This window comes from Protopterus annectens, chromosome 4.part0 (genome assembly GCF_019279795.1).
Source record: "Protopterus annectens isolate FY-2018-M chromosome 4.part0, PAN1.0, whole genome shotgun sequence".
Classification (NCBI taxonomy): Eukaryota; Metazoa; Chordata; order Ceratodontiformes; family Protopteridae; genus Protopterus; species Protopterus annectens.
This window is the reverse complement of record NC_056733.1, coordinates 868,978,676-869,001,491: the sequence shown is the minus strand read 5'-3', so window position 1 is coordinate 869,001,491 and position 22,816 is coordinate 868,978,676. Positions and strand designations below refer to the sequence as shown.

Below are 22,816 nucleotides of genomic sequence, written 5' to 3'. Positions count from 1 at the left end.
AGTACATTTTTTTAAAAGAGTATGTTACAGAGAACTGTAGCTGGGAGATTCAAAGTTATCATCATGCTTAAAGCATTATCAGCTCTGGAACTGCAAATACCACAGTGCAGTACAGAGAAAGATTCTGTGGGCAAGAATATCCTGTTTCAGTTTTATTTGCAATACTTCAATGTCCCATAAAATTAAAGCTTGTGAACCTGAAAGACCACTTTACAACACTAATATGTCACCTCTACAAGACGACGATAGACTTATTCAAAGATGCCACAGCTCGAGGATGCACCTAATACTGGTGTTGGCACAACTGTAAAAATATTCAAGTGAAATGCCTGGCATGTGTAATAAACCACCCTGCTACTTCATCAGCAAGGAACTTGGATTGCACATACACAGTTGAAATGTTGATATGAAAGCAAATGAAACAAAACCCTTTCACTGCAAAAATATAGACCCATCTCTTGTGGTAAAACTCCACCTCTACAAATTAATGACCTCAGAAAGCAGTGTATATACACGGGAATGCTTCAGCACTGATTTAGATGTAATACAAAAGCAGTATTAAACAAAGTTAAAAAAGGAAATAGAAACAGCATGTTACATCCAGAATGATCCTTAGCAAGACAACAATATGTCCTTGCCACCATTCCATGGCTTCCCCTTGAAGAAGCTTTTCAAGGACATCCAAAAAAATCCTCTCCATATTGTAGTCCTTTTTCAGATGCCTGGGTTTCAAATGACCACTGATGCAGAAGCCCACAATAGTGTTATAACATTTTATGTACAATACTGAGTAGTAAGGCTATATAATGCTGGTGCGCAGCGAAGTGGGGCTTAGTGTTACCGAGTTGCTTGTATCTGCTAACCATAGCCTTCTCCATTAAGTCCACTGTACTGACACATTTAACTATGTCAGGTCTCAAAGTACTTGTAGATAGAGGTAACATAGAACATGACACTTTGCCAGTCTGGACGTTCTGTTCGCACCATTTCATTGATATCCTACAGAGAAGAAGAAAAAACAATGACTGCAAGACCCATTTTATGACTACAACAAAGAGACATTTTCATTGTATTTTAGGCTACAATAAATGTTTTCATTATATTTAGGCTACAATAAACGTTTTCATTACATTTTAGGCTAGTCAGTGTTTTTTTTTAAAACACATCATACTCACCATTGAACCTTTGGCTTTACTTCTTCAATATATATCAGTTTTATAAGTTGAAACATTTTGTAATGTTTAATTCCCAAAATGACTGGATCATTCTCACCTTTCATGTCCCTGGCTCTGGTATGATTATCAACAGGCCACACACGTGCAAACGTAACAGACTTACAGCAATTACAATGATAATTTGAATAATTTTTATGCTGCACTGACTTTTCTCTTAACTGTGCATTCTGAACTGTCTTGCTTTTTTTACCCTGGATTGCGGCTAACAGTCATGTTCTAGATCAATACACTTATGTGGTTAACAAAGGTATAAATAATATGCAAAAATGCAGAATGACAAGAAAAAAAAATACTCTCTCAGCCTCATTCAACTTGTAAATAAGAGCAACCACAAGCCACACTCTGACACAGCAATTCATCGCCATTTCCTTCTATTAAAAGAGCAACACTCATGCAGTATGCAATCAGCAGTTTTGAAGGGATGCTGACTTCTGAGCCTGATATGCACAAACGTATATGGTAGAGGTGGGCCAAATAGCCCACTACTGGACTGTTTATTCTGCAACCACTCCTCCTGTGATGGTCAGTAACTCTTGCTTTCATGGTTACCGGAGAAGTATGAAAATAGAGAATGTTCCTACTATATGAACTGACATACCAAAAGGTCGCCTTGATGGAGTCTTGTTTGGGTTCATCCTTGCAGCAATGTTTTAAGAGCCTGTACTTCAGGATGCACACACTTGTACAAACATACCAGAAACACAAGTGCACTGATCCCCAGGGCCCAAATATTCACATCATATCAATTAACAAGCAGTTTCCTGCAAATTAGGAAATAATTAAGATATGACATCGGTACTGTTAACAAGCCAACTTTGAAGGCAACACAAAATGCTGGGGCTAGAGTGAGGGGCCACAATCCCAAAGGGTGATGACAGCAGGGTATTCCTGACTCACTGACAGATCATCTGACACAATAAGATGTATATAAGAAGAGCCTTAATAACTAGCCAACCAGGACAGAAAGTCTAGGGTAATCCAGGGGCCAAGATTCATACGGACAAATTTTGAGGCACAGTCATACCAAAGGAACCCTAGTCACTGGAGTCACGACTGAGGCAAAATGCTTGGGGGAAAGTTTCCAATGGACACCAGTAGCTGAACTGAAATTCCTACAAAGGAGATTTGTTGGAACCAAGTAGTGAAGACAACTACTCCTTCCAATGGACTTAGACTGCAGCATTTCCAGAGGGCGGTGAGATGCCTGACGCCAACAGCTAATACAGGTGACAATTCTATTGGAAAGTATCTGTTTTATTAATTGTCACCCCTTCTCTTCCTCTAGCAAAGACGACAAACCACTAGTCCTCCTTCCTAAAGATAAGCACCCATTTCATGCAACACCTGAGCTGCCTGCGTACATTCAACATGTGAAGGAATGTAGTTTCTTCCTTTGCACTGAAATCTGGGACATGAATAAATTAGTTCTTGGACAGTTTGAAAAACACCATCAGGAAGAAAGGTGGGTTAATCCAAAGGGACATACAAACATTGTGAAAAGGACAGACATGGTTCTTTACATTTAAGAGGACCCAAAGCTCCAAAATCATACATGCAGGTTACAGTCATCAATATGAGAATTTTCCAGGACACAGGCTTTAAAGCTGCCAAGCAAGCAGGTTAAAGTGGTAGTCGTGAAGTTTAGGTCCCATGTAGGGAGACAGTTTTTAAAAGGACACAGGTCCAACAATTCTTTAACGAATTACTCTACCTACCATTGTGGGCAACAATCATGTCCTTCACAACGTCATGAAAGGTAGAAGCAAATGACATATGCACTCTGACTAAGAAATAATTCCAAGTCAAATCATACAGGTGCCTATGACAGGTGATTATCACCTAGAAGCTAAATAACTGGGTACGTGCACAGTTTCCGTCCATTCTTGAGAACAGTTTTCCACTTGGAGGCACTAGCCTGCCATTTTGAGGACTTCCTTGCTCCCTAGCAATAAATAACGTCCGACACCACAGCAAGAAGACCCAGGAGAATTAAGAAGTCTACAAAAGAAGACAGGCTCTGACATAGATCTGTTATTACCTCCAGCTATGGGGGACATCCTTAGCTAGGACCACGAGAGCTTCTTGCTGAACTTGCTGAAATCCAAGTAGCTGAAGCCATGCTTTTCTTGGTCAACAACAAGTATTTAAAACAGATGTTTTTTCTTTCATGAGCTATGGAAAGAAGATCAGACTCCGTGGGAATAGTGGAAAAGTGTACAGGAATTTCCAATACCATAGGGTGTAGAACTCCTCTATCACTATGTTCTCTGTGTGTGCTTATACTCTTTCAAGGGAGGGGCCGACTGCTCTCTCGACTGCCCGACCTCTGACAAACGCACTAAACATGGCCTCCAAATCCAGAGCTCCAAGAGAAGAAAAGAGGAGTGACTTAGACAGTCCATAAACTTGTTTTACTTCCTTGAGAAAGTGAACTCTGAAAAATGAATGCTCCTTTCTACAGATGAATGGTATGCAAGCATTTCCCCCTGCAAAGAGGTATGATGCTGTGCCCCCCCCAGTTGTTTATATACCAAACAATTTACTGGTTGTCTTAACAAAAATTAGGAAAGGGTCACAGATGATGCTTCATCTCAAAGGATTTTAGTGTAGAGGAGGATTATTCACTGTTCCAACTGGCTAACATAGGATCAAGGACAATTGCTCAGTGTTCCAAATGGCTACAAACAGTGACATTTCTTCAAGAGGACCACAGCACTTCTGCTGTGTGGAAGGCTAGATGACATCACCACTCCAAGTAAAGTGTCCATTGTCAGAATCTGTTGAGTTCAGGTGCAAGAACAGAAGACCTACCAAATGTTTGATGAGAAATGTCTCCTCCCTCACAGACTGGCAACAAAGATCACACACCAAGAGAAGGTCTATGAGCACGAAGCAGCTTTGTAGTCACTGATGACTATGTACTTAGTTAATTAACCGTGCTTAGCAGGGGCCATTTTCAGAAGGTCCTAGGTGGAAATACTAAACAGTAAAATATAACAATGTTAACAAAAGAGATATAGAACTGAAACAAACATGAATAAGAGAACAAGAAACATGCATGTTTGATAAGGTATGGAAAAATCATCTCACTGAAAGTAGAAAATTATTATTACAATGCAGTATACTTGACATAAAGGGTAACTAGCTGTAACAATCATGAACTGGAACTGTAGTGCATTTGTGTTATAACAAAAGAGAATAAAAAGTAAAGAGTTAAGCTAGAAGAATTAGAGATACAATAGGTTAGATTGGCAAAAGTGCATGTATGGGCAGTTGAAGGGGTGCCAGATGAGTACAACACTCAGTCAGATATATGAACTGAACAACTGGAGAGTTTGCAGGGTGTGGATAAGTTTAATATATCAGGAGAATATGGAGAGGTGCAAAGGGGCAACTGAAAGGGGGAAGGTGCTACATAAGAAAATAGAAGAAAATGAAGTCAGGCAAAAGATTTCTGAAGATGGAATGGCTTATTACACCAGTAACAAGGTAAATGCATCATGAAATGTTATGGCAGAATGAACTCAGAATGTGGCAGAAATTGGGTTCCCTTTGTGGGTAGGAAAAGTGGCAGTACAGCTCCACCCTGATCCAAACATGAGGATGGACTCTACAGCTCCTTTCAGTCTAGACCTGCCACCTTGATCCAAATATGTGGACGGACTATACCGTGCCTTTCAGTGATAAAGTCCAGACCTGCCCCAACAGCATTGCCAAAATAGACTGGTCCACCAGCGGAACTCTTTTTGCGGTAGGACCTGTGAGCACTAGGATACTGCTAACAGTGACCACATCTAGAAATCACTGGCTTAAAAGATTATCCAAGACGGTGAATCTGAGATGCATCTAAGAAGTCCAAAATCAAGAGTCAAGATTGTGGTGGTATAGACAGTGGGTTCTATTTGTTGGGTAACTTAGCACAGGCAGTGACAAAACCATCTATTGTTTTAGTTGCTTCCTCAAAGGGTAGGGAAGCATAGAAACATTAGGCAAGCAATCACAGGGACCGCAAGAAGCCTAGCCATATATACATCTCTAAGAAAGTTCCTGTCACCCTTTTCAGGAGCTTAACAGTGTCCACCTCCCAAACCAAGCAGAGATGTACATCAATATTCTGATAAAATTTATGTCTGCCTATCCAATCATCAAGACTATTCTTAAAGGCAGACAAAGTAGCACTTTGCTTGACCTGCAGTGATATCTTTTTCCGCAGGCTGGGAATACATTGAGTTAGGAACTATCCCTCCAGCAAGCCTTGTTTACTTGGTGTAAGTTTAGCTCTTTAGTACAGGTGTTTGCAGAACCACTGGCTTTGCAAAGAGACAGGTCGTCAAATATGACTGGGCCTTTCACTGTTCAAAAATGAGGCACGGGTCACCTCAAAGTAGAGATGGGCTACGAAGTACAAGAAGAGTTGTGCTAATCTACTGGGATAGCTGAAGGATTTAAGGCCTTTAATTTTTTTGAGGGGGGTAAACATTGTTGGGGCTTTTCCAGTAGATCAATATGCATGAATATGCATTAACAAAAGGGTCACTACATTTGACGATAGGCCTGATAAGGCAAGAGTTCGGTCGAATGATGACTTATTTGGATCTGGGGTTGAGAGCTGAGAAACAGAGGGCAATTTTGGATGCAAGTTCTTAAGGAGAACCACCACCATCATACAGAATATTATATTCATAAAATGTCAGAAAGTATTTTAAGCTGGAGCCAACACAAGAACAAGGACAGGAGATGTTACCAATATGGATGAATGCAAGTAGGATATAGAAAATAGGCAAGAAGGGTCTGGAATTTACTGGTGGAAAGTAAGAAAGGGAACCAAGGCATGGGAGCAAATAACTATGGAGAAAAAGTACAGTTGTGTACATTTACCATAAATGTAGATATTCAAGTGTATTCACTGCTGCAGTCATTACATTTGGGTTATCTGCTTGCATTAGCCCTCAGTCGACCTGATTAACAAAGTCTTGGGTCCTGCATCGGTTGCTGTCCCTTCTTCCATGACGTCAGGTCGTCAGGGATATAAAACATGGAGCAGACACCATTACATCAGTTTTTCTTGCCCCAGATGTCAGGTGCCCCCCTAATGGGAAGCAATTAAATCTATAATACAAGGATATACCTCCAACAAAAAAGCAAATACACCAAAAAGCTTTTTGAGCATAGTAAGTGAGAGTAGAGGTATAGCCAAAAGAAGAAAGAGGGCTGGAGGGAGGATAACCAGGACTGCAACATTGAATACACTCAAACATCTACATTTAGGGTAAGTGTACACAACTGTACTATGTTCATCATGTTGCAGTCATTACATTTGGGTAGATTCCCAAAGCTAAGGTTGGGTGGAGGAATTGAAATATAATTAAGACCAGCTATAAGGCCCTGCAAGACTGCAGTGGCAAACCAGCTCTGGATTTAGAGAAAATTGGCAAATGATAATGCTTGGTGAAAGCATGTACAGAACTCCAGATAGCAGCTTCTAGGCTGTCCCTTGTAGGGACGCCCCTGAGAAAGGCTGTAGAGGTAGATGTAGCCCTGGTTGAATGGGGTCTGATGCCCTGTGGGATAAGTTTTACATGGTTTTTATATCAGAAATGAATGCAGTGGCATATCCATTTTGAAATGGTTTGCTTTGAAATAGCTTTCCCCTCTGTCCCTGCAGCAAATGCCACCAGCAGTTGTTCAGATTTCCATTGAGGTTTAGTCCTGTCCAAGTAGAATCTAAGTTGTCTGTGCACATCTAAGTAGTGCAGTATCCGTTCCCCTTTATTCTGTGGGTTAGGAAAGAAGGAAGGCAAATGAATGGACTGATTAAGAGCCACACTGGATACCACCTTGGGCATGAAGGAGGGATTGGTTCTGAGGGACACCCTGTCCGCATGAAAGATGATGAAAGGCTCCACTGCCATAAGGGCCTGTAATTCAAATACCAGTCTTGCAGAAGTGATTGCTGAAAGGAAAGTTGTTTTCCAGGAAAGGAATTTTAAATCTGCAGTAGCAGCTGGCTCGAAAGGAGGAAGAGTGAGTTTCTCCAAGACAAAGTTAAGGTCCCAGGCTGGAGTTGGAGCTCTCCTGGGTAACCTTAAATTTTTGCCCCCTCTGAGGAACTGCTTGAGCAGTGGGCGAGAGAAGAGGGGAGGCTCTGTGTTATAATGAGCTGAAATGGCTGAGGCATGGACTTTGATGGAGGAAAAGGACAAGCCCTTATGAAGCATCTCAGTCAAGTACTGTAGAATCTGAGGTAAATTGGGCACTGCTGCGCTCATCCCTTGAGATTGGTTCCAGGTACAAAATCTTTTCCATTTTGCAACATAATATTTTCTAGTACTAGGCCTCCTAGCCTCTAAAATGATATCCATCACTGATTTGCTGAGGGGTGGTAAAGGAGAGATTAGGTAATTAGCCAGGCTGCTAGGTTCAGGGTTTGCAACTGAGGGTGCAGAATATGGTTCTTCTGCCGAGACAACAGGGAAGGAGTCTGAGGCAGGTGCCATGGGGCCAAGCGTGACACACTGCGCAGGAGGGGGTATCAGTGTTGTCATGGCCAGTTTGGTGCAATTAAGATCGTCCTAGGCTTGTCCTGTTTGATCTTTAGTAGTACCTTGGAGAACAGAAGCAGAGGAGGAAAGACCTAAATTGATATGTTTTTCCAGCTGAAGGATAGAGCATCCACTTTCCAAGCTAATTTGTGGGGAATCCTTGTGCAAAATTTGTCCAAAGGATGGTTCTGGGGGGAGGCAAACAGGTCTATATCTGGGCTCCTCCATTTGCTTATCAACATGTTGAAATTCCTTGATTCCAGTTTCCACTCCTGTGGGTCCATGAGGTTTTTGCTTAGTCCATCTGCCAGTGTATTTAGTTTTCCTGGCAGGAATTGAGCTTGTAGATTCACTTGGTAGCTCAAGGCTGTGTTCCACAATGCCATGGCTAGTCTGCAGAGGGGGTAAGAATGAGTACCCCCCTGCTTGTTTATGTACCACATGACCATGGTGTTGTCCGTCTTTACCATTAGTTGTCCTGGAAGAATGTGGTCCTTGAAGGCTGTCAGTGCATTCTGTACAGCTAACATTTCCTTTTGATTTATGTGTAGGTGCATTTGACTAGGGTTCCATTTGCCCTGAATGCACTTACCTGCCAGGTGAGCCCCCAATGCATAGTCTGATGCGTCTGCTGTCAAGGTTTGGGTGGCAGGGGGTACTGTGAATGATAGTCCTTTGTTTTGGTGGCAGGCCTCTGCCCACCAAAGGAACTCTAGGTGTTGGCAAGGTATGATAGGAATCATTGCTTCTAGATCCTGTGAATGTTGACACCATACAGGCTTTTGAGATACCATTGCAGTTTCCCCATATGCAGCCTTGCATATGGAATTAGAAGAATACAGAAGGCCATGAACCCCAAGGCTTGCAGTATTTGCCTTGCAGATAAATGGCTTTTTGTGGCCACTTGTTTGAAGTAGGTTGTCAAAAGAATCCGTTTCTCTGACGTGAGGAAAGCCATCTGGGAAGTTGTATTCAAGCTTGCTCCCAGGAATACAATTTGTTGACAGGGTACCAGGTGTGATTTTTTTTCATTTATGGTGTACTCCACACAAGTCAGTACCCTTTGAACAAAGGCCAGATGATTCAAAAGTATGTCCTGGCTTTCTGCCTGAATTAGACAATCGTCCAGGTATGGGTATATTTGAATATTGCTTTGCCTGCAGAATGCAATGACTGCAGCTAGGCACTTTGTGAATACCCTTGGCGCAGTAGACAGGTCAAAGGGCAGAGAAGAGAACTGATAGTGCATGTTGCCTGCTTTGAAGCGTAGGCACCTTCTGCAAGACTCCCAGATAGGGATGTGCAGGTATGCTTCTTTTAAGTCTAGTGTTGCCAGCCACACATCTTTGCCTAGCATAGGAAGCAGCTGGTGAAGAGTCAGCATCTTGAATTTTGGAATCACCAGAAAGGTATTTAGAGTAAAAAGGTCCAGGATAGGACGCCATGTATTGCCTTTTCTGGGTACCAGAAAAGGTCTCAAATAGAAACCTTGTCCCTTTTCCTCTTCTGGTACCAACTGAACAGCCCCCATGCTTGAGAGAGAGAACACTTGATTTTGGACCTCTGCCCACTGATTTGGGGGTAGATCTGGCCACCCGCTTGGTTTTGGTAAGGTGTGGAAGTGAAATCTGTATCCTTGGGACACTATATTTAAAACCCAATTGTCCTGGGTAATGAGTTCCCAGTTTTTTGGCCTGCAGACCAATCTTTCTGCCTAAAGGAGCATTCAGTTGGGAAGTGCTTGGAAATTTTAAAAGCAAGTCATTGAGACAGTTTTCCAACGGGGGGGTATTCCCTGATTTGGGTGTGAAAACCCCCACTGTTTAGTCTTGTGTGTCCCCTGGGACTGAAACCTGGGGGTTCTGCTGTGTCTGGGTTTGGTTTGAGAAGACCTGGAAGGGGCTGGAAAGGACCAATTCTTAGAGGGCCAGTGCCTACTAAATCTAGGAGGCTGAACTTGTAAGAAATCTTTAACAGTTTGCATAGATTTAGCTTTATCTTCCATCTTTTTAAGAACTTCCTCAGCCTTGTTGCCAAACAGGCAGTTCTGAGTTAAGGGAGCATCCAACAATTTAGCTTTAACATGATCAGGCAAAGATTGTTCCTTAAGCCAAGCATGCCTTCTGAGCACAGACCCAGTAACAGCAGCCCTGCAAGAGGCCTCTAATGAATCAAATCCACATGCAAAGTATGTTTTCCAACCTGTTCAGCAGAATGTATTAAATCCTGTAATTCTTTATTTTCCGCACAGTCAAGAATCAACATCATTTTCTGTTTAAGCAATCCAATAACATGTTGCTGATACTTCAACATATGAAACTGGCAGTTTAGAGCTCTAATGGCCACGGTTGCAGAAGTGTAAACCTTCTTACCCCATCTATCCAGTGCCCTGGGGTCTCTATCAGAAGGGGTAGGATTTTTAGCTGTAGACGCCTTAATGCCCTTGGGTCCCTGTGAAATAGTCTCTGGATCCGCAATAAGATTTTTAAAAAGGAACTTATGTGAATCAGGAACCCTGTAATATCTGTCAGGTTTTCTGGGAGCAGGAGGCAAAGAATCAGGGACCAAACTAGGTTCTGAAAAGGCATCATCAACAATGTCTAGTACAGGAGGTATAGCTAAAGGCCTATGCTGAGGCAGGAGTAAGAAATCCCTAAGCCTCTTTTTTCAATCAGAAAAATCCTGGCTTTCCCAGTAGAAATGCTCCCTTAAAGTATGTAAAGTCTCATCAAAAGAAAAATCCTCTGGAGGGGAAGCAGAGGGAATAGAGTCCTCTGCATCAGAATCCTCATAAGTAGATAAGGGCAATTCCAGATCATCAGAAGAATCAGAAAAAACAGAATCTTGGTCAGAAGATTCATAAACAACTTCAGTCCTAGGCCTCTTAGAGGCGGTGGGGGTTGGCTTCCCCTGATTAGAGTTATAAGATCTTCAGCCATTCTTATTTGTTTTTCAGGCATAGAGACCTGAGCATGTGGCCTGGGCGTTTCTTTTTTAGGCATGGTTCGAGATTTAGACCTAAATGAAGAAGGAGTCAGCTTAATATGCAAGTCCGTGGACCTGAATACACCCTCAGAAGCCGGTGCCTGTACAGCGGCTCTGGACCCATCCAAGGTAGAGACATCCGCGGGTTCCATAGTTGAACCATCTCGTGGCATACCGGACTCCAAATGGGTCTCAGTAGAGGCCTGCGAATCAGAAGTAGCGGGTATCAGGGGCTGCGAAAGCGCCTGACTGAATACCGGCGAACTGGCGACTGGCTTAGGAGAAGCGGCGTTGGCAGGTTTGGACCTCGGCGGCCTGTCTCTGTCTTTATCTTTGCGTTTTTTCGGAATCCCGGTAGGCGGATGGCTAACCGATGACATTTCTGGATAATTAAACTGAGAATCAAAATATTTAGAGGAGAAAAGATGCAGAAGACGGATACTGCGCTGATTAAATAAAGCACAAAACCGACAGTAAGGTATGTCGTGGTCAGGGCCTAGGCAAGGAATACAGTACGAATTAAAATCTTTATGAGGTATTTGCTTTCCACAAGTAATGCAATTATTAACTTTTACTGACATCGGTAAGGAGCAAGAAAAAGTTTCCCCAACGGGGTACTTAAGCTTTAGTTGAAGACTTTGGTTCTGAAACTCAAAAACGAAAATTTCAGGAGTCTGCCTACCGGCACTTATGAACTGCTTCTGCTTCAGGCACTGTACGGCAAGAAAGATGGATTTAATGGCCTCGGCTGCATGTTTTACACCCCTGACGACCTGACGTCATGGAAGAAGGGACAGCAACCGACGCAGGACCCAAGACTCTCTTAATCAGGCCGACTGAGGGCTACTGCAAGCAGATAACTCAAGTGTAATGACTGCAACAGTGAAACACGAAGAGCATCAGTAACAGAATAGGATGAGGCTAAACAGAAGTTTGAACTGCAGGTTAGATACTGCCTTCCTCGCCAGCAACTGAAAACAGAGTTTAGGCCAAAGACTCAGAAATTCATGGATATAATTAGTATAGCAATCAAGAAAAGTTGACATTTATTTTATTTATATATTTGCAGATGATATTACTATTTATGTTATAAATCCAGAAAGGGGCATTTCTGTTGGGGATTATTTTATGACAGTTGCAAGTCTTTTTGAGACATAAAATGAATGAAGTTTGAAATAAAGGATACAGTGTTAATTATGTGCCCACATAAGAATTTGTTCAACAATAACCATACTTATAGGGACATAAGATGACGTATGTAGGTGTACAAAGTAAAACGGATTCTATTATGGAAGATAAAAGATGTGTGGGAAGACACTAAACAAAATATAATACAAAAAAATGAGACACTGGAAGCTATTGTTTATGGCTATGGATTGTAAGATACAGCACAAAATGGTTTTAGTCTCTTTGATTTTATATACAGGTTAAGCATAATCTATCAACCAGATGAGAAGTTGTGGACAATTATTAAGAGATTAAATAATGTATTTGGGAGGGGAAGATGGCAAGTGTTAAGTGGGATAAGATGATCCTCCTCATAGAACAAGGTTGTTTAGGATTAACTGGTTTGTATGGATATTTTAGAACTACACAGTTAAGGCTCATATACTTACCCTGAACTTTTATGACATTAGAGTTCCTTATATTAAGAAAGGGGGTCAGCAGGTAAAGCGCCTGTGTGGATGGTCTGAGGTTCTGCCTCCACATAAAAATTTTTCCATTGGGCATCTATTTATTCAAACGGGGTTGCCTGATCATAGTTCAATGAAAATGTACTCAGTCAGATGACCCATATCTACATTTTACTCTGTACTCCCCCGCCAACTTAAACTCTTAGGAGTCCTGCTTTTCTCACTTTTTTTGCTTTTGGTCCACACCTGATCCATGCTATGACTTGCAGCCATCTGCACTGTTTGCCCGTTCATTAGCACATGCACTTTCTCACCTTTCCCTTTAACAGATTATACCCTCCTCCTCCACTGTTTTTTTCACTCTACCCAGTGATCCTCTCTATGAAAACAAGGCAGCATCAGCATTTATGTATTGTACTCATCACCACATTTTTATTTCTCTTGATTACATTTTCATTTAAAAAAATTACAACTATGACAAAAAATTCTTCCCTTAAGTAATCACCCCATCCTGCTTTCAAACACACACACACACACACACACACACACACACACACACACACACACACACACACACACACACGCACACAAAATGAAGAAAACAAACAAACAATACAGTTCCAGTATGACAAAGTATTTGGTTTCTTGAAATCACCACCGTCTACATAAAGACAACCACCAATGATAGTCCAACTTCAGTATTGAAAAATTAGGCATTTGTTGCCAAGAACAGCTCAAAAATAAGAAGTTATGTACTCACCATAACGTTCCATCTGAGTAGGTATCTTCATTTGTCTGCAACCTTTGGGTATCGGATCCGATCTCGGATCCGAGCCGGCAACTTATTTCACAGCTAATAGATCCGAGCTCCTAGCTCCTCCCCTTACCCATAACCCCCTGCTAACCCTGACTGACCTCAGATCAAGTTTGCCCTTATATAAGCAGCTAACAGGCTAAATATGTCCCGAAATGAACTAAGGAAGGGACATCCAGACCTAAAATTCGAAGGTCAGGGGGAAGGAGGGGGGGATGGTTGCAGACAAATGAAGATACCTACTCAGATGGAATGTTATGGTGAGTACATAACTTCTTAATCTGAAGTAGGAACTTCATTTGTCAGCAACCTTTGGGACAGAATCCCCAGCTACCTAGATCTTGGGCGGCCTTCATGGAAGGATGTTCCGGAGCACTGCGGAGCCAAAGGATGCTCTCCTTCTGGAGATAACATCCAGTTTATAATGGTTGATAAAAGTATGGGATGAGGACCAAGTGGCTGCAGAGCAAATATCATCCAACGATACTCTAGACCTAAAGGCAACAGAGGTAGATATAGAACGAGTAGAATAAGCACGTACTGCCTGAGGTGCGGGCCTTCCAGAACTTTCATAGGCCAAGAGAATGCACTGTGAGATCCATCGTGATAGAGTGACTTTAGAAACAGATTTGCCTACGTTAAATTTGGTAAAGGAGATGAACAACTGGTCAGATTGTCTATGACCAGCCGTCCTATGAATCTAGAAGCGCAGTTGTCTAAGCACATCTAACGAATGCAATTTATATTCTCCTTTGTTTTGATACTTGGGAAAGAAGACAGGCAGGTTAATAGATTGATTGATATTAGCCTCTGAGGCCACCTTAGGAAGAAATGAGGGATTGGTCCTGAGGTATACTCTATCCTGGTGGAAGGCCAAGTACACGGGTTTTACACAAAGGGCCTGAAGCTCGGAAACTCTTTTCGCTGAAGTAATAGCGACAAGGAATGCCGTTTTCCAGGATAAGTACTTAAGATCAACCAAAACGGCAGGTTCAAAAGGAGCTGTCAAGGCCTGTAGGACTAGTGATAAATCCCAAGGGGGTACAATGTCTTTGATAGGGGGTCTGAGCAAGAAGGTACCCTTGAGAAAGGTTTTGCATAATTTTGCCGTGATCAAAGGCCCTGATAATGAGAAATAGCTGCTAGTTGAACCTTGACCGTTGAGCAGCTAGCCCCCTGATGAAAAAGACCTGTAAGGAACTCCAACACAGTCGGCAACGGTGCTGTGAAGGGATCTAAATTATGATGCTCCGCCCAGATGGAGAAACGTTTCCACTTACTGCGATAGACCCTTCTAGTGGAAGGTTTGTGTGCCGCTACTAGTATGGCTTTAACTGGGGAAGAGATACCGGGAGTCCTGACTAGGAGTGGAACTGGAGCAGCCAAGCTGTCAGCTTTAGGCTGTCCAGATTCGGGATTGGAAGACCTAGTGGGTGAGATATTAGATCCGGTAGGGGATCCAGAATCCAAGGAGGATTCACTAGGTGAGACCACAGGTAAGGGAACCACGTTTGACGAGGCCAGAATGGGGCAATGAGGATCATTCTGCTCCCCAACAGACTGGCTTTCTGTATGAGCTTCAGCATCAGGGGTAGAGGAGGGTACGCATAAAGCAGACCGGGAGGCCAAGCATGCACCAGAGCGTCTCTCGGGGATTCCCCGAAGGGGGGAATTAGAGCGAAGTAGCTGTTGCATTTCGTATTTGAGGGAGAGGCGAAGAGATCGCAACAGGGTTGCCCCCACACGGCAAAAATCTGCTTCGCTACCTGGGGATTGAGAGACCACTCGTAAGGTGAAAGGATTGTGCGGCTGAGTCTGTCCACTAGGATGATGGACCGTCCCGGAATGTGCGTTGCAATAAGAAAGCAGTTGGTGGAGATCGCCCATTCCCACACTCTCATGGCCTCTCGACAGAGAGGATAGGACCTGGTTCCCCCCTGTTTGTTGATGTACCAGACAACTGACATGTTGTCCGTCTGTATCACAATAGTTCCTACAGGAAGAAGGTTGTGAAGTGCCTGCAACGCCAAGAGCACCGCCCTCATCTCCAGAACACTGATATGCAAAGAGGTCTTTGTGTCGTTCCACGTGCCTTGGACCGTCCTGCCTGAGCAATGCCCCCCCCACCCGAGGCGAGAGGCGCCCGTGGTCACCGTGGCGAGGGGGAGAGGCGTGGAGAAGGGACATCCAGTACGGAGGTCCGGGGAATGGAGCCACCACAAGAGGGCCCTCCTGCAAGCCCTGTTGAGGGGAATAGGATGGCTTAGGGGGTAGTGTAGAAAGGACCACTGGAGTTGAAGGGTCCATTGCAGGACCCTCATGTTGAGATGAGCCAATGGCAGAAGAGTGATTGCCGCCGCCATGGAGCCTAGAGCCCTCAGGACCAACTCAGCCGGTGGAGCTTCTAATTGGAGGATGGCCCGCACATGAAGCCTCAGGGTTTGTAGTCGTTCCGCAGTCAGGAATGCTAGAAGGTACCTCGTATCTACTTTGGCCCCTATGAACTCTATCACCTGGGTTGGCACAAGAGAGGACTTGTCCATGTTGATAGTGATGCCCAGCCGGGGGGCAAGTCGAAGGAAGTAGTCACTGGCTGAGCAGAGTAGATGCCTTGTTGGGGCGGTCAGGAGCCAGTTGTCCAGGTATGGAAAAACCTGTATTCCCTGGAGTCTCAGGTGGGCCGCTATCACTGCTATTACTTTGGTAAACACCCTGGGGGCTGTGGTGAGACCAAAGGGAAGGACCCTGAACTGGTAGTGACTGGCTCCCAGCCGGAAGCGGCGAAACCTCCTGGATCATCTGTCCATCCGAATGTGGTAGTATGCATCCTTGAGGTCTATTGAGCACATCCAGTTGTTCTCCCACAGAAGGGGAAGGATGGATTGAAGGGTGACCATCCGGAATTTTTGTTTGGTTACTAACAGGTTCAGAGAAGAAAGGTCGAGAATTGGCCTTAAGTCCCCCGTCTTTTTTGGCACCAAAAAGAACCTGGAGTAAAACCCTAATCTGAACTGGCCTGGGGGGACGGGTTGGATGGCTCTTTTTTCTAAGAGCTGCTGAATCTCTGCAGCTGCTACCTCCCTCTGATTGGGTGGTACATAGGGGAGATTTCTGACTTTGGGGACGTGATACAGGGGAATGTGGTAACCTCTGGATATGATACGAAGCACCCAGCGATCCGTTGTGATGGACTCCCAATCTGCCAGGTGCCTCGAGAAACGCCCCCCGACTGCCTCCAGAGTGGAGCAGTCGGGCCACCCCTCAGGGTTGCTGCGTGGGCCGGTCAGAGAAGGATTCTCTGGACCCAAAATTTTTCGGGCCCCCTCTGCCTCTAGGGTGGCATCCTCCCTGTCCTCCTCTGCAACGGAAGGACTTGTTGTCCGGAGCAGGTTGGGAATGTTGCGATTTCCGGAACCACATCTTCTTCTGTCCCTTTTGGTTCTTGGAGAAGGACCTCTGAGGAGCAGAGAAGCGGACTCCGACGGCAGACAACGTCTTCCCGTCCTTTTCGCTCTGGACTAAAGTCTCGTGAACGGTCTTGCCAAATAAGGCAGAACCATCAAAAGGGGCATTCGCAAATGACGGCTTAAAGGGTTCCGCAAAGTGACAGTGTCTCATGACTAGGTCTAGGTCTGCTCCGCTGGCTCTAGCGGCTCCCTCTGTGGCATGGGATAAAAGCCGCATAGAGGTATTCGATATTGATCTTAGAGTGGCCAAACGAGTGGAATACAACTGCTTGTCTTCCGCCGACATGGACTCCGGGGGGGAAGCAGCGTACTCTTTGATAAGGTCTCGCTGCATCCTAATGACGTGTGCCATGTAGTTCAGGGACCTTACTGAGAAGGTCGCTGAACTACAGACCCACTTCCCTAGGTGATCCATCAAGCAGGACTCTCTGCTCGGTGGATGCATAGAGGGGCTCTCCTGAGCTAATTCCCTCTTGGTGGCTGCCGCCACCAACATGGCATCTACGGGGGGACCCTTGCTCCAGTGGGACCTCTCCGAAGGGGGGCTCAGAATCTTATCGGGGCACTTGGGAACTGGCTCCACAGTGTCCGGCTCCTTCCACACCCTGGTGGTAATCTGGTCCACCAGGGGGTCGGCCGGAGGGGACACCCAAAGAGGTAGACGGGCCTGCTTTGAACGCCTCCAGGAACATGGATTCGTCAGAGGAGGCCTTGGGGGCAGACCCCCCCCCCCTGATCCTAAACATTTCCATGACGTCTCCGAAGGAGACATCCTTGGGGGGTGATCTTGGGGAGCCTTCCCCCTCATCCAAATCCGTATCTTCTGTTAAGGACTCGGGGGAGTCCACGTGCCTCCTCTTACACTTCCGCTTGTGAGGAACATCCTCGGGGGGGGCTGTCCGAGGAAGACTCACCAGCCAACGTCCTGTTCCAGTGGAACGACCTGAGACGTCAAAGCAGGCTGTCCCTGAGGCCGAGTGACGGAAGCCTGACCCAAACGAGAGGGAGTGCGGGGTGGAGCCGTAGCAGGGAGCGAGGGCCTGGATGCCCTCAACACTGCCCTCTCCACCACCTCGAATGCCGAGGGAGAGCCGCTCTCAGTGGGATCCGAGAGCCGACCCTCGCCCAGATCCGAAGGGTGGATTGGAGCCGGCGCCGAGACCATCGGATCCGAGCGGCCAGTGTGCTCCGACTTGGACGGAGCCGAAGGCACACTAAACCCCCCGGATCCGAAGCTCAGAGCACGGCTCCGAGAGCTTGGATCCGACAAGGATGGATCCGGCAAGCTCGAGGGGAGAGTCGGCGCCGAAGTACCCGATACTGTTGGCGCCGACCCGACCTTGGCTCCGATGCTGCCCGGCTCCAAACGCTCCAAACCCAGGAAGCGGGTCGGAGAATGAGCTATCGGGGCAAAATAGGGTGGTGAGCTCCCCCCCCAGAGGAGGGGGGGCAAAGAGCACTCCCATCTTCATTTGGGCCTGGATGAACCTTCTCATCACATGGTCCAAATCGGCTTCCGATAGGCTGCGTGTTGATATCGACGAGGCCACCGAGGCTGGCCGGGAGTGCCGCCTCGATGACCTCGACGGAGATCGGGTCTCCCCCTCCTCGGGACCCGGTGAGAAGCATGGAGACCGGGTTCGAAAAGGAGGAGACCTAGACCTGGAAGACCTAGAGGGAGAAGCCCGCTTAGCTGGGGGGGCCGACGCGGAGGCGCTTCTCCCTCTTCTTTTCCTTCCTGGCCTCCCCTTCCTCCGATGTAGAAGTGGGAGTTTGAGTCCCGGCCGGGGGGGGAGAGGCAGGAGTGGCCACCACCAAGGCCTGGGAGGGGGCCACAGAAGTACCGGAGGCCGAAGCCGAATCCGGGGACAAAAGTCCCGCCAGGATCAGCTTTGACCTCCGGTCCTTCAGTGCCCTGGGGTTGAACGCAGCGCAAATCGTGCAACTAGAGGATAGGTGTTCAACCCCAAGGCACCGGACACACCGAGTGTGGCCATCTGCCGGTGAGAGCTTATGGCCACACTCGGTGCACTTGGAGAAAATCAATTTTGGGCCCTCAGACATGACTACTAAAAATAAACACACTCACACGAAAGGCCCCAACTTACAATTGCACACTCACACACTACGAACCAGCGAAGGGTGGGGAGGAGAACACAATTTACCACAAAAAACAATTAAATATAGGATATTTAACACTAAGGAACATAACCACACACACTTTACGGAGATTTATAGGAAATAAGTAATCAAAACCACTTATCTGAGCAGGAGCTTGTAACCTAGCTGCTGAGTCTAAGCGCGGCAAACTAGATCTGAGGTCAGTCAGGGTTAGCAGGGGGTTATGGGTAAGGGGAGGAGCTAGGAGCTCGGATCTATTAGCTGTGAAATAAGTTGCCGGCTCGGATCCGAGATCGGATCCGATACCCAAAGGTTGCTGGCAAATGAAGTTCCTACTTCAGATTTGAATATTACATGGAAAACATCAGCACCAGTGCCTAGAATTCATAAATTACATAGTAAGGGAAGCCTAACCACTGAGACTTGATGGAATAGCTGGCACATAATTAACTTTGGGCTGGAACACCAGTATGATTCCAGTTCTCTTCCTGCTTATATTTAGGCCGGTATACATTCATTTATGTGAAAGAAGGTTGTATGAGTCACCAAAAAAGTACAACCTCCAGATGTCTGAAATGCTGAGTGACAATGGTTCGACTTCCAATGAGCGAATGCACATTGGCATTCGGTTAATTGGAAGTTGGCATTTCAGGTGCAGATCGCACTATAGTGGGGATCGGGAAATGAACCCTTTCCCTCAACTGTAGTGCGATCTCGGAATTTGTATATTAAAGTAGGGGAGGTGTGCAGGGGGGCTTGCCCCCCTGCATAACGAAGTTTGGAGATGTTTTGATTTCGAAAATGGCTGAATCTGGTTTTCCAGATTACCATTTTTGAAATCTTGCTCCATTCAACATATTTTTTTTTGGCATTTAAAGTTGCACAATACTGCGAATGACAAATGCCTTTCACACAAATTAATGTATACCCTTAGGCCACCATTCCCATGATGCATCACTATTGAAGGCTCTATCAGTCATGAAAGGGAGCCAGTAAGGCACTGAAGAATTGTCTGTTGTATTACACAGCTCCTGAGAGATTTAGTACAGACTCTGTTAGAATTCCAACAAGCCAACAGATCACTCAGTTGTACAAATATACAAAGTTCCTCATAACGTTTGTGATTTGTGTGTCCTATGCTATGTCTTGGTATTATTAAGCATTTCCTATAAAAAAAAATAAAGTCAGCAAATTTTTTTTTTTTTTTAAAAAGAACCTAAATCCACCTTAAAATAAGATGTAACAGATGCCCCCTTTATGGAGAAAATGCTGTATGAGACTGAAAAGCATTACTTCTATGTAATCTGAGGAAAAAAAAAACTTAAGGTACCACACTCACTCCTAGTCTACTTAAAAGTAGGGTGGAAGCAAACATGACAAAGTGACATGTCCAAGGCAACTCGCACTCTAAGCAGTCATTGTTCATTCTTGAAAGAAATACATTTTGAAAAAACAGTTGAATCTTGTTATGTGGGCAATCCTGAATGCAAATTCAAATAAAATCTGTAATTTATGTTTAAATGAATTATTTAAGTTACTACATACTCATTACTGGACATCATTTTGTAATCTTGTACATGTGTTTTTTTTAAACAGCCCTTTCGGCACAGATCATAACTGAAGGCATCCTCAATTCAGGACTATCTCACTTAACCAGTCAAAAAATGAATAAAGTAACATGCTATTACAGCTACATGCACTTTCCATACTGTGTAAAATCTTGCTGCTTCCCAGTTTCATATACCTCTGGACCCTCACTTTCACAGTCTCACACCCTGGGCACCCACATACATACTGCAAAGCCTTCATCCACTGAGAGTATCAGACCTCACATCATCTTCACCAAAGTCCAGCTATTCAAAATTTTCCACGCCTTCACCAAACTTTTAGACTGACATAATACAAAGTTATGCCTTACCATAAAAACTTGGCATCTGTGTTGTCTTCCTTCATTCATCCTCATGACAGGGTCTTGGATCCGACCCCTTGGATCCAGTCTGGCCACTTTCACAGACTTGGATCTGACTCTCAAGCTCCTCCCTCATACCCACAATGACCTGCATCCACCCAACTACATCATATCGAGTTTGCCAAACCAGACATGCCACTCTCAGACATCAAAGATAGGCAGAAGAGGCTCAGACATAGGACATAACCGTTCCTGAGACCATCAAGGTTCTTCATGAAGAAAGACGGGGATGGTTGGGTGTGAAATTTTGGAAGAATGAAGGAAGATAACACAGATGCCAAGTTATGGTAAGACATAACTTTTTTATCTGATGTCGTCTCTTTCATTCACCCTCATGACAGGTCAGAGTCCCCAGATATGAGAACGTTGGGTACCCCTCATGGAAAGACATGCTGGAGGCACCATCGAGCAAAATGAAGCCCTGCTCCTGGAAATAACATTCAGCTTGTAGTGTGACCAAAGGTGCCGGAAGCTGTTGAAGACTGGGGGGGGGGGGGGGGGGGGCAGAGGATGAGATGGGCACTTAGTGATCTAAAAAGGGCAATTTTTTATAACTATTTACTACCACAACATAGGTTCACTTGGAGGACTTTTTAAGCTTAGCCAATTTCATTTTGGTGTTTGATTCTTGAATTAACATTTTCTGATTGGTCTTACCTATCCCATGGCTGATAACTGTATAATAGCCCTAGTGAGAATAAGTGTGATCATTCCATAGATAATTTGAGGGGACCCATATAAGGGATGCAGCATTTAGGAACTGCCTCTATCCATTAATGACATGAGGGGCAATCCTGGAGTACATTTTCTATTGCCCATCATTAAATCCAAGTTGCATTTCTGGATTTTATTTTTTTTTTTACATTTTATAGCACAAACACTAACAGATATCTGCTAAACAAAGCAATACTGTCTCACAATGAAAATAGACTTGGCATTAAAACTTCTCTGCCCTTGAAACTCACATTCATTGAAGCATCATTAAAACCCACACCACATCCAAAGAAAATATATCTGGCCAGTGGTGGATAAAGATTACCTTTGGGCTGTTTTCAAATCAGAGGCCCCTTGCGCACAAAACAAGAAACATACATGCGTTCTTTGATACACCTTCCAGACTTTATTAAATTATATTCCTTGTATAATATAGCACACTTGTGAGACTTAAGTTAGAGCTCATTTCAAAGTTATTGTTTGAACATTTTTCCAGCAGGCAATGAAGCAAAATGCATGCACCAATAATGACTGCTCGATTCAGAACATTTCCTTGATAACAGTCTACTTCTACACACAATATATATATATATATATATATATATATATATATATATATATATATATATATATATATATATATATATATATATATATATATAAAAATACAAATACAGAATCACAGTAGTCTAAGCGATAGGCATGTTGCACAGCTTCTTGCACTTATTTTCAATAGGGTGGGGCAAAAGGCCAAACACCAGGGACACATTTTAAACATTGCTTGTATAATTTTGGAAAGCTGCTTGCATAAAATGTGTTACCACTGTACATTCCACTGCCAAGTCTTGAACCCAGAACCCTGTGCACTACAGTCAGAGCAACGTACCACTATGCCAAATCAGCTGTTTTTTTTTAAAGAAAGGAAGACTGAAACTTAAATGGTTATCATTTAGTGAATTCAGTTCTCATCATAGCTCAGTCTCTTAGCACAAAACACCTAACGTATTTTATAACTATAATATAATACATTTTTTGCGGGCAATGCAAATTAAACAATGGCTGACTTTCATCACTAGTTTCAACTAACTCTTACCACCATGAGCAAACCCTTCATTAACCAGACACAGCCATTTTAACAGTGTATAAGTAAACCAGCATTTAAATCTATGATAGAAGATAGTTGGCTGTGCTGTCTCAGCATGCTAAGGATTAACACAGTGAGATGTGCATTATTTTAAATCTTTTCTGGTATTAAATGATTTTTCAGATGGTATAAGAACATTTAACTGAAGATCAGCATATCTAACTTTTGATCATTGCAGGATGGCAGCTGTG

General features: G+C 44.3%; 1 protein-coding gene across 1 annotated transcript in view; it reads right to left on the bottom strand.

Annotated features, from left to right (window-relative positions):
* Positions 1-520: 520 nt before the first annotated feature.
* The window catches only part of SPECC1L (sperm antigen with calponin homology and coiled-coil domains 1 like), a 2,326,126-nt gene continuing 2,303,830 nt past the window's right edge, over positions 521-22,816 (bottom strand). Inside the window, exon 15 of the mRNA XM_044068824.1 lies at positions 521-999. Coding sequence (XP_043924759.1) covers positions 910-999 — 90 coding nt within the window. The 3' untranslated portion in view covers positions 521-909. The remainder of the gene's footprint in view (positions 1,000-22,816) is intronic.